Below are 12,974 nucleotides of genomic sequence, written 5' to 3' on the forward strand. Positions count from 1 at the left end.
TAGTTGAAATATTATCATAAACATTGAAACTGCACTTTTATGTGTGCATTCAAAATGAATCAATAAAAAACTCTCATAATTGAGCATCAAACCATGTAGTGTGAATGTAGTCCATGTAGAATAACAACATTGCATTATCCCCAAACCCTGCAGGCCAAGGATGTTACATTTTGCTGCTCTGCTTTTCTTCAAGTTATCTAATTTCATATCCACCTATGAATACATGCTCATGACAAAGATGGATTTGCACACTCTGCTAGCTGCTGGATCTAGAGCTGAAACATGGCTGGTCTCCATTAGCATGCACTCCGCCCTGCAGCCTACATAACATTCTCCACCACTTATATTCTCTCATTCTCTACTCCTTCATCTTTCAACTCATCCACTGTGCCAGAGCAAAAACCTCCCTCACGAGTCAGCCCTCAATCTATTTAAACGTGACCCAACCCCCCGCCCCCTAACCCCCTCCGACGGACATGAGAGACAAGTGTTATCGCTGAACTGCAGATGTTTTCAAAGGGCTCTCCTTTAAAAGCCTTGACCGGCTGCTGCTGCAGAACCAAACGACTTTCTTTGCCCTTGAATTGAACCGCTCTGTAAAAACCAGCCGAGCAATGCTGGGTGTGACCACTGATACTTTTGCCCTGCAGAACCCCTAAGCTGAATGTGAACAGGATGACTAAGCCACTATACTGTATCAATACTTCTAAGGGACAAACATACTGTACATATACAAATATATGAAAGATACACCACACCACAACATGTATCAAAGAGCTTTCTTTGACAAGGATAACAAAAAGGGCGAGCAGACCATAGACATCCACCAATGTTGTTTTCTTCATACAGTATCAACAAATATACCAGTTTAAAACAAATCATTCTGTCCAGAGTGTGATGTGTATAAGTGAGTGTACTCATTAGGAAAAATGATATTAGTATATATAATAAGAACTAAGAACGTACCATTGGCATTTTAGGGCTGGCGGGTTGGCAATACAATACTCATTAACTAGTTCGCTGGATTACAAACAAATTACCTGTCCATAGCTGCATTTATAGTGTCAATAGTGGTCCGCATTCAGAAGCTTTATCTACACCTGCATGCACTATTAAATGTTGGTTGTGCTACTCAAACTTAGGCAAGTTACACTTGCTGTAGTGTTGTTAACAACCAACTAGGGAATCGGTAAATGAAAACCACTGTAAAACCCTCTGTTAGTATTACCGTTTAAAATTCAAATGAACGAAAAACCGTGATTGAAAGGCGCTCTTAGATAAACTCACAGACAGACTGATGCTAGCTCGGTAGCCTAAATGCTAACATGAAAACAAGAGATAATAACATATTTTACCATTAAGAAAGGACATACCCCAATCTAAATGTATATAAACACATTACTAGTATTAGTCTCTGAAACTAAAATATTAAATTGTGCACATTGAACCAACAAGCTGCGTTCTCATAGAACAGAGTGATCGATATACAGCTCAAATCTGACATCACATGGACAAAGATAAGACCTTCTGGAGGAAAGTTCTGTGGTCAGATGAAACAAAAATTGAGCTGTTTGGCCACAATACCCAGAAATATGTTTGGAGGAGAAAAAGTGAGGCCTGTAATCCCAGGAACACCAATTCCTACCGTCATGCATGGTGAAGGTGGTATCATGCTCTGGGCCTGTTTTGCTGCCAATGGAACTGGTGCTTTAAATGGGACAATGAAAAAGGAGGATTACCTCCAAATTCTTTAGGACAACCTAAAATCATCAGCCCGGAGGTTGCATCTTGGGCGCAGTTGGGTGTTCCAACAAGACAATGACCCCCAAACACACGTCAAAAGTGGTAAAGGAATGGCTAGATCAGGCTAGAATTAAGGTTTTAGAATAGCCTTCCCAAAGTTCTGACTTAAATGTGCAGACAATGCTGAAGAAACAAGTCCATGTCAGAAAACCAACACATTTAGCTGAACTGCACCAATTTTGTCAAGAGGAGTGGTCAAAAATTCAACCACAAGCTTGCCAGAAGGTTGTGGATGGCTACCAAAAGCGCCTTATTGCAGTGAAACCAAAATATTAACAGTGCTGAATGTATACTTTTGACCCAGCAGATTTGGTCACATTTTTAGTAGACCCATAACAAATTCATAAAAGAACCAAACTTCATGAATGTTTTTTGTAACCAACAAGTATGTGCTCCAATCACTCTATCACAAAAAAATAAGAGTTGTAGAAAGTATTGGAAACTCAAGACAGCCATGATATTATGTTCTTAACAAGTGTATGTAAACTTTTGATTGCAACTTTATGTATATATATGTATATATATGTATATATATATATATATATATATATATATATATATATATATATATATATATATATATATATATATATATACATACTTGTAGGAATATGACACAGTTATTTTACGGTGAACAGAATAGAACACCACAACGCCCGCCAGAACACTCTTATCAGTAAAGCATAAGAAACGCAAAATATATAAAATAGTAGGCTTTCTAACAGTGTGTCCATTTATTTTATTTACTTATTTTAAAATTTCACATTGTTTCATCAGCGGTATCAATGCTGACTGAGCAGTTTGCTCCTTACTGGCATTACAACGTTGGTTCTACCGCTACTGTATTAATACTATAAATTACCATTTGGTCTTCTTCTTCTGTCGTGTCTTTAGATTTTCGGCTCTGTTGAGGCGAGCCAGGTCAACGTGTCATCGTCCAGGTCAATCAGACCTTGTTCGCCATTCGGTGGCCGGTGTTTGGGGCAACTAGTTACTTTATGCTCTACTGTCAGGACTGGGTCCCCACGCTCGCAGGAGGCACCTTCCACAAGTCCCCACCTCTTCATTGCTGCTCTGTCGCGTCCGACGCTAGTCCTCAAGCGGTTGAGGGTTGTCCACTGCTTCCGGGGCAGTTCCTGGCCGGAGACGTCTGTGGGGTCGTCAATGTAGTGGTGCAGCCTAGATGGTTCTGCTAACTTCCACTGTTCTCTCCATCTCGTCTTGACCCAGGTGGCCTTGGAAGTATCAGCTGATGTTGTGCTGAGCAGCTCGTGGGCTTGCATGGCAAAGGGACGCCTTGACTTTAGGCGCACGCGTCGTGGTGTTTCTGTGACGATCTTATGGAGGAGGTGGGATTTGCTGGTCTGTGCCTTTCGGGAGAGGGCCAGTGTGGCTGCTTCTCGTCTGATGTTTGCCGGGGCGATGCTAGCGAGGATGGGCAGTTGGTTTACTGGGGTCCCTCGCAGGCACCCGCAGGGCGCTGTTGAGGGCGACATCCAACTTCTTTACATGGGCGCAAAAAGCTTAGTTGGTTTAGCGTTACTGCAGCTCAACGTTGAAGGCCTTACCACCGCTAAACTCAACGTCATCGAACAGATCGCCATTAAAAACAAGGCGACTATAGTTCTACTGCAGGAGACTCACATCGAAAACAACCATTTGGTTAAAGAGCACTTTGTTTTATAACTTTTTCCTGCACTCCAAATCATTATTAAAAATGTAACTTAAGTTATGATGTTGTTTTATATAATGAGTTTTCATACACACTGCAGCATCCTTTCTAATTATTGCCTGCTTACAATTAATGCCCCGTCCTCTTCCATCATTCTCTATAAACCAAAAAGAAAAGTCAGCGAACAAACATACACTTTTGTAGGAGGAAATATATTTTCTTTCGAAAATTGCTCATTTGTGTCACAATGGAAACGCTGACGCTGTTTTAAGTCAACCTCTCTGAGCCAGAAAGTAAAATATTCCTTTTTCCACAGCTGTAAGGCTGTAAAACTATTGAATACACATCCTGTAAACTCATATCATCATTTAATACCGTGTTAAAGTGTAGCTTTTGCTAACATCAGACAAAAATATAAAACAAAATGTACATTATATTTGTAAAGGCAGCATATTGGAATTGGATCATATTACAATGGTAAAGGTATACCTAATACAGTGTCCAGTTAGTGTAACACGTCTATTAGGCAATCAAATACTGCGTGAAGAAATACAATCATTTTTAAATAATTTCTTAAGTGTTATGCAAGCGAACTAAGCAACCACAGATATATTAGTGGGATTAAATCACAACATTATTTTAATCTGAAACCTAGTATCCTTCCTTTCATTTTCACCCTGCAACATTGGGAAGGAAATCCTGTTGTGTTTATTTATGTTTGTTCATTTTCCACCTCTGGGAAAAGCCCAACTATTCCCACACATGAATATTTCTTCACAGTGTAGTATTTCCCCCCCCACAATGACATTGCAAGTTTAAGACAAGGTTCACTGCGCTTGTGTGTGTGTGTGTGCGTGTGTGCGTGTGCTCGTACTTCCAAGCCTTGGAGGGAAAGCCAGAAACAGAACAGGAGGTAAGACATGTGATACAATAACATGGTGTGTTTGATGCCCACTGGCACTCGGATATAGTAGCGTAGTACCAAGCTCACAGGAATCCATTAGTGGAACCCGATTATCTCCTGGCTCTGAAATTAATTAAGTAAGGGTAGGGCGGTGTGTGTATGTGTGTGTGTGTGTGTGTGAGTGTGTAAGTAAGAGAAAAATCTGCTTGCCTCCCCAAATGTTATTGCACTGAAAGGCTAAAGATGTGGGAGGTGCATGATTTTGTATGCCTTACATCCCTTTTGTACATGGAAGTGCCATTTTGTTGACGGAGGTAGGGGTGGGGAGGTGGGGGGTGGAGCTTGTACGGCGACGACATAGCGATTTTGTGACTCACTCATTTTTATTTCATTTTCAGCCACTTTAAAACGAGATCCTTTTTCCTCCCCTCTCCCCGAGTGGAACATCACGTTTCTCTTCCATCATGCTCAGGTTGCTAGGACACTTTGTCCTGATACGTCTGCAGCCTCCCTCCATCTTTACTGTTTAATCTAATATGCTGTCATGCGTACCACCATAAAGACATAAATATTACAACACCTGGCCATTACACCCAGTGGAAACAAAAATAAGGAAAGTGTTCGGGCCGTTATTGATCAGGGTTTTATGCTTTTGATTCTGATACGATCATCCATTAGTGAGATCGGCCGATACCAATTCCAATCAAATGATTTAACTGGAGAATTTTCCATTTCAAAGTCCCATTGACAGCTTAACAATATCAACACAATATTTAAAAGAGTTCCTTGTTTTGTTTTATTACATACAATTGTTTGAGTAAAACAGTAGTAAACAATAACTAAACTACTACCTCCTGTGTTTATTATTACCTGTCTATCTCAGCTGCACTCGGGCGGAAGGCGGGGTACACCCTGGACAAGTCGTCATCTCATCGCAGGGCCAACACATATAGACAGACAACATTCACAATCACATTCAGACACAAGGGACAATTTAGTGTTGCCAATCAACCTATCCCTAGGTCAGGGGTCGGCAACCCAAAATGTTGAAAGAGCCATATTGGACCAAAAATACAAAAACAAATCTGTCTGGAGCCGCAAAAATGTTTAAGCCATATTACATACAGATAGTGTGTCATGAGATATAAATTGAATTAAGATGACTTAAAGGAAACTAAATGACCTCAAATATACCTACAGATGAGGCATAATGATGCAATATGTACATATAGCTAGCCTAAATAGCATGTTAGCATCGATTAGCTTGCAGTCATGCAGTGACCAAATATGTCTGATTAGCACTCCACACAAGTCAATAACATCAACAAAACTCACCTTTGTGCATGCATGCACAACGCTAAAAGTCTGGTGGACAAAATGAGACAGAAAAAGAAGTGGCATAAAACACGTCCTAGAAAGTCGGAGAAAGTTATACATGTAAACAAACTACGGTGAGTTCAAGGACCGCCAAAATTAGTAGGACAAAACGGTGCTCGCCAAATACTCAAATCAGTGAAGCATGTTTAATATAAACAGTGTTGGGTTAGTTACTGAAAACCAGTAACTAGTTACAGTTACTAGTTACTTTATTTAAAAAGTAACTCAGTTACTAACTCAGTTACTTACACCAAAAAGTAATGCGTTACTGTGAAAAGTAACTATTTAGTTACTTCTTTTTTTCTTCTTTTTTTTTTAAAGCTCCCATTAATGCCCTTTTTGCCTTCATTTCAGTACTGTTATTGCACTGGAGAATAATACAATCTGTTGATCAACTTGACATACATTTTTATTTTCCTTTTAACATAATGAATGAAAAACAGTGCAACATAAAAAGGCATTCCTCCTTTCTTTAAACTTGGACCAATGACCATTAATAAAAAACAAGTTTAAGTGCAACATAAGAAGAAACATCATCTTCCTTGAAACATAGGTAGTGAAATAAAGCCTGACATCTGGAGTGATGCTGCTGTCTTCCACACTTGGAGCCATGGATTGTAGAATCCTTGTTTTCAGTGGCAGGATCATTGACACAGATGGTGAAGTTTCAGTGCTCAGTAGAGATGCAACACTTTTAAGCACCTGGAGGACCTCATCTGCCACTCTCACATCATCATCAGACAGGGTGACATTTGTCTTCAGGGTGTTGTGGGTCAATGCAGAGTATATAGCTGCCTGCTGCTCCAACATATCATAAGTGGAGTTCCACCTCGTTGGGACATCATGTATGAGCAGGCAGCTTTAGCATTTCTTGCTTTGTCTTAAGCACATGAGCAGCTGTTGTGCTTGGGTGGAAGTAAGAAACCTTCCTGATCCTCCCAAAGAGGCGCTCCATCCTATTGACTGAGATTCCCTTCTGTGATGCCAAATTCACTACATGTGCAAAGCACCTATCTGTGGTCCCAGTCCTGCCTCATTCTCTGTAATTATTAGATTTTTGGCATCATCACGTGTGACTGGGATATCTTTATCTTCCATTCCTCCACTGCTTGTGTCAGCACCTGCGCAAGGTGACTCTCGTAGAGGGGGCGTGTCTTCTCATCTCCCAGTCTGCTGTGATGAAGTGAGCGCTTATAGTCCGCTGGACGTCCACCCGTCTGTCATGAGCGCAACAGCTGATGCTCGGGATAGTTCATCCACAACTTTTTTCTTTTCCTGCTCATAAGGATCTGGCACAATCTTATTGCTGAAGTGGGTGCGCGACGGGATGTCGTAACGTGGTTCAAGCACGTTCAGCGTGTGTTTAAAACCCTCGTTTTGCACAACCGAGTCTGCACTTATAAACACACCGATTCAATGGCGGGGGCGTTCAAGCTCCTCCGTTACTCCGCTCGCCATGACCACGCTGTGTGTGGACTGAACGTGACAACAACTTTTTTTTGTTTGTTTCATATATCAAACCGCGGATCACCTCCCCCCACACACACACACATAGACCGCGCCTCTTTTCTTCTCTCCGGCTTGTGACAGAGGAAGATTCAGAAGAACGCGACACCGCAGCGCTTCTGTTTCTAGCCGATACTACATCAAAAGTAACGTAAAATAACGCAGTAACGCATCATGTAGTAACGGTAACTAAATTACTGAATAAAAAAAAATAACGCGTTAGATTACTAGTTACCGCCGAAACTAACGGCGTTACAGTAACGCGTTACTTTGTAACGCGTTAGTCCCAACACTGAATATAAACAGTGTGCTTTATAACAATTAGGGATGTTTGTGTCATGTTTGTCCTCCTACAGAAACCCTATTAAAACAAAAAATATATATTTGTTTCCCCTCATCTTTTTCCATTTTTCATACATTTTTGAAAAAGCTCCAGAGAGCCACTAGGGCGGCGCTAAAGAGCCGCATGCGGCTCTAGAGCCGCGGGTTGCCGACCCCTGCCCTAGGTGCATGTCTTTGGAAGGTGGGAGGAAGCTGGAATAATTGTTGGTCTATATCAGTGTTTTTCAACCACTAGTGTGCCGTGAGATACAGTCTGATGTGCCGTGAGAGATTATGTAATTTCACCTGTTTGGGTTAAAAATATTTTTTGCAAACCAGTAATAAGGATCTGCAAACGTGCCGTTGTTGAATGTCTGTGCTGTCTAGAGCTCGGCAGAGTAACCATGTTATACTCTTCCATATCAGTAGGTGGCAGCAAGTAGCTAATTGCTTTGTAGATGTCGGGAACATGGTTTGTCGCGATCACAATATGCAGACGACAGTGTGCAGGTAAAAAGGTATCTAATGCTTAAACCAAAAATAAACAAAAGGCAATTGCCGCTAAGAAAAGGCATTGAAGCTTAGGGAAGGCTATGCAAAACGAAACTAAAACTGAACTGGTTGCAAAGTAAACAAAAACAGAATGCTGGACGACAGCAAAGACTTACAGCGTGTGGAGCAGACAGCGTCCACAAAGTACATCCGAACATGACATGACAATCAAGAATGTCCCCGCAAAGAAGGATAGCGACAACTTAAATAGTCTTGATTGTTAAAACAAAGCAGGTGCGGGGAATAGCGCTGAAGGACGACATGAAACTGCTACAGGAAAATACCAACAAAACAGGACAATAGGAGCGCAAGACAAGACATGAATCACTACACACAGGAAGACACCAAAAAACTCCAAATAAGTCACGGCGTGATGTGACAAGTCGTGACAGTACACCTACTTTGAGACAAGAGATATAGTGATACCTGGTTGGTTATGGTTTGAATTCATATCCAACACTTGCGAGAACAACTTTATATTGTCAATATCGGCTACTGAGTTTCATTTTTTAATGTTTTCTGCTGGTGGTGTGCCGCCGCATTTTTTCAATGAAAAAAATGTGCCTTGGCCCAAAAAAGGTTGACAAACACTGCTCTATATGCATGTGATTGGCTGGTGTCAAAACCAGCTCAAGTACATCATGAATTTGAACGGAATAATCAGAATCAGAAATACTTTAATAATCCCCACGGGGAAATTAAGATACGACAAGGAATGAGTTTTTAAATGTACAGTACAGATGTACAGTATGTGGTATATACAACATACTTTTTTAGAACATGCCAGAAAGCGGCAATAAATGATGACCCTGAATGGAGTCTGACACATTGACAGCTTCTTCTCTTCTCCATTAATGTTGAACTCAATTGTGCTTCACAAGTTCCCAAGTTGACCGTGAAGGTGATAATAACGCCTGTCATCGACACAAAGATGACCTTTCATATCAAGACGAGTGTCTGTGACAGTTCAGTGATGCCATAACCCAACATTAATCATAGGACAATCTGGCTACAAAATGTGACATGATTACAGTCATCTTTAAACGAATGTTTGATGGTATTTTTTTCCAGATTGCAGCGCCAACTAATAAAATTAAACGCCGCAACACAAAAGGAGAGATCACAACAAATGCGTCCCATTCACACATTTCAGCTGCATGCTGAGTAAATCAAGGCAAGCTGACACTTCTATTAGGACTAATACTCCGGGTAATCCAGCTAGCCGGCCCTCTCGCCGTGTAATCTTCAGTACATAAACCTTCACGGGCAGGTTTCTGTGTGTGCTGCCGCTCTTCATCCTCCTCCTCCTCCTCCATGTCACAGTAATCCCTCTAAGGCTCTTAAACATGGCAAATTATTTAAGAATGAATGGTGACCCATTCCCACGTTTACAGACTCACTGTAGAAGATGGCTAATAAATAAACATCAAACGGATGCTCTCTTCGGGACTGATAGACGGCCGTCTGCGTTCACTCATCGTATTTTGGATAGAAAAAAGGACATTTGACATGAAACTCCTCTCCTGTGACTTACTCTTCCAGAATTGCCTTCACTCATTCCTCTGCACCATTGAACCAACAGAACTATTAACATCACACATAAAATCAAGGTGGCGACACTAAATAAGTGAAACAAACTTCATTTACTAAGTTACATGCAGCCAGGACGCGCTACATCACCATGGTGACACACACACACACACACACACACACACACACACACACACACACACACACACACACACACACACACACACACACACACACACACACACACACACACACACACACACACATAACAAGCCCTGCCTGGATGGATAATTTATTGCCATGAGGTGGCAAAAATACCTCAATAGTAATTAATGCAAAATATGTTATTGACCAAAAATCAGGGCAGCACAATGAAACAGGGGTTATTACATGTGCCTCACAATACGAAGGTCCTGGGTTCGATCCCCGGGCTCGGGATCTTTCTGTGTGGAGTTTTGCATGTTCTCCCCGTTACTGCGTGGGTTCCCTCCGGGTACTCCGGCTTCCTCCCACCTCCAAAGACATGCACCTGGGGATAGTTTGATTGGCAACACTAAATGGGCTCTAGTGTGTGAATGTGAGTGTGAATGTTGTCTGTGTTGGCCCTGCGATGAGGTGGCGACTTGTCCAGGCTGTACCCCGCCTTCCGCCCGAATGCAGCTGATATAGGCTCCAGCAACCCCACGCGACCCCAAAAAGGGACAAGCGATAGAAAACGGATGGATGGTTGGACCAAAAATCACTGCATATTCTCTACAGCTCGCCAGTGTTACCATATCTTAGTTATTGTGTGGAAATATAGAAAAATAGATACAAAAGTACACTTCATTCACTAATCGTGTTACAAAAAAGATCAGTTAGATTAATACACAATGTCTGTATAGAGAACATTCAAACACTTTATTTATTAAATCAAACATATCAAAATTCAATGATTTGGTGCATTTGCAATCAACTAAAATAATTAAAGTCTTTAACCTGCTAACCAAGAATGTACAACAATTGTTCTCTTCTCAAAAGAAGAGAAATAGGTCCTTGGGGAAAAATATAACTAAAAATATTTGATTGCAAGTACAACACTTAAGACCACAAATAAGTCAAACAAAGTACTAATGGGGACGGCGTGGCGCGGTTGGGAGAGTGGGCAAGCCAGCAACCTGAGGGTTCCTGGTTCAATCCCCACCTTCTACCAACCTTGTCACGACCGTTGTGTCTTGAGCAAGACACTTCACCCTTGCTCCTGATAGGTCGTAGTTAGCGCCTTGCATGGCAGCTCCCGCCATCAGTGTGTGAATGTATGTGTGAATGGGTGAATGTGGAAATAGTGCCAAAGCGCTTTGAGTACCTTGAAAAGCGCTATACAAATATAACCCATTTACCATAATAAGATCCAGTTTGTGTTTACAAAGTACAAGGAAGAATCCTAAAAAAAACATCAAGAAACCTAATCAAAAAATGAGAAAATCTATGTATTCATGAAAATGTTATTGATTATTTATTTATTCATTTATTCATCATTATTTATCTACTTGTTTGTGTTACAAATTGAGCACAGGAAGTGAAAAAAGGTGTTAGCAATTGCTATGAAACGGAAAAGGGGTACATTAGCTGTGCTTCTTCCTACTCCTTTTTAGTCATGTTGTAATGAGAAAGAGGACACATGTAATATACCATACTGTAACTGTATACATGTTCGAAATAAACTAATACCATAACCATAAACTAAAACAAAACATTTTGGTCAGTAAACACAAGCCACAGTGAGCACAGAGGGAAAATACTGTTTGAGTGCCTAGCAAAGAAATCCACATTGCATGACAAGTCCAAGCTGGTAAAAGGCTGGGATCATCATCAAGGGTTTAAGATAGTAACTTTGAACATGTGAAGCGTGGTGGTCTAATTTTTTAGACTTATTCCTCGAAATTATCTTGTCTTTGCCTTTCCTGCAACACCCTTTCCACAGTGTGCAGGACAACCCCAGGGATACAAGTAAAGAGTTAAAGAGTAAGGAGTCACTTTTTTGTTGAACTCTTGTATTTAATCCTATTGTTACAGTATATTTTATGTCCTCCTTGTGTGTTCTGTGTACAGTGTGAGCGACTTAGGTGTTTATAGTTACCATACCTTACCAACAGTGTTTGTATTATCTTAGGTACGTTCCAACTCTGACTAAAACTCTACACAGTACCCGAGTACCACCAGTATTTAGAATTTGAATTCTTAACATAGATGGTTATTGGGGGTCCATAAAAAACAGATACAAGTTTAAAAAAAAAATCATGATTATAATGAATGACACTAGCTTTTTTGCTTTTCTCTGCTTTTCAGGGGAGTTAAACCAGCGAAACAGGCTTGTAGGGATGAAATAGCCTCTGTGTTTTTTCCTGACCTAACGCATATCTATCTATCTATCTATCTATCTATCTATCTATCTATCTATCTATCTATCTATCTATCTATCCTCCTTGGAGGAGGTAATAATGGTAGAGCGCATAGAGCTTTGGGCCCGCTGTAAGTGGAGACAAGATGGGAGAGAGGTCGCAGCAGGCCATTGATCTGCGTTTCTCTACTTTATACTTCTTCTCTAATGTTCAGACTGATGAAGAGTGAAGCCTGTATGTTGACCCCATGTTCTTTCACACAGTATATATGGCCCACATTATAATGGTGAATCTGGCAATATTTCATGTACCACAGCCTTTAAATGTCTAGTATAGCTCGAGGACACGCTGTGACGCAGGAGGACAGTGATTATATATGTTAAATATGCGTGACAGGCATCCATTCTAAGGAGGTGCAAGCACCCCCCTGACAAGAGCAGATGGGGAGGAAGGAGATGCTGTTTGATCTCCATCCTCCCACCATCCTCCATGTCAGATGCAGGCCCCTGCTTGACGCAGACAACATTTCATAACCTCTCTGCTGTCTGCTATACCACGACTATGTGTACCTTAAGAGAGCATTTGAAATCAAAATTGTGCACAGTCACATTTTTATTTATTTAATGTGTGTGTGAATGTGTTGTGTCATCACTCTTGTAGCTACAGGATGCATTTACTAATTAAACCTCAGCAATAAAACTACTAACTGCATGCAAGAGGACCACATTGCTCAATGTCAATAATGTGTAATAATAATAATAAATAATAATAAATAATAATAATAAATAAACAAAATGTTTGCGTCACAGTGGTCTTACCTCGACGCTTCCGCACACGCAAAAGGACAGCATAGCCAGAAACATTGGAATTGCGGAACGTCCCATTTTGTTGTCCTTTCTTTTGTTGCTGTGGTAGTTGTTTTTAGTAG

At 40.9% G+C, this 12,974-nt stretch overlaps 1 protein-coding gene across 6 annotated transcripts in view; it reads right to left on the reverse strand.

Moving 5' to 3' along the window:
• The window catches only part of aplp1 (amyloid beta (A4) precursor-like protein 1), a 101,615-nt gene that overhangs the window by 88,523 nt on the left and 118 nt on the right, over window positions 1–12,974 (reverse strand). For all 6 annotated transcript variants that reach the window (XM_061952633.1, XM_061952618.1, XM_061952602.1 and 3 more), the window contains exon 1: window positions 12,865–12,974. This exon is cut by the window's right edge. In XM_061952633.1, coding sequence (XP_061808617.1) covers window positions 12,865–12,930 — 66 coding nt within the window. In that variant the 5' untranslated portion in view covers window positions 12,931–12,974. The remainder of the gene's footprint in view (window positions 1–12,864) is intronic.

Source organism: Nerophis lumbriciformis, linkage group LG04, assembly GCF_033978685.3.
Source record: "Nerophis lumbriciformis linkage group LG04, RoL_Nlum_v2.1, whole genome shotgun sequence".
Classification (NCBI taxonomy): domain Eukaryota; kingdom Metazoa; phylum Chordata; class Actinopteri; order Syngnathiformes; family Syngnathidae; genus Nerophis; species Nerophis lumbriciformis.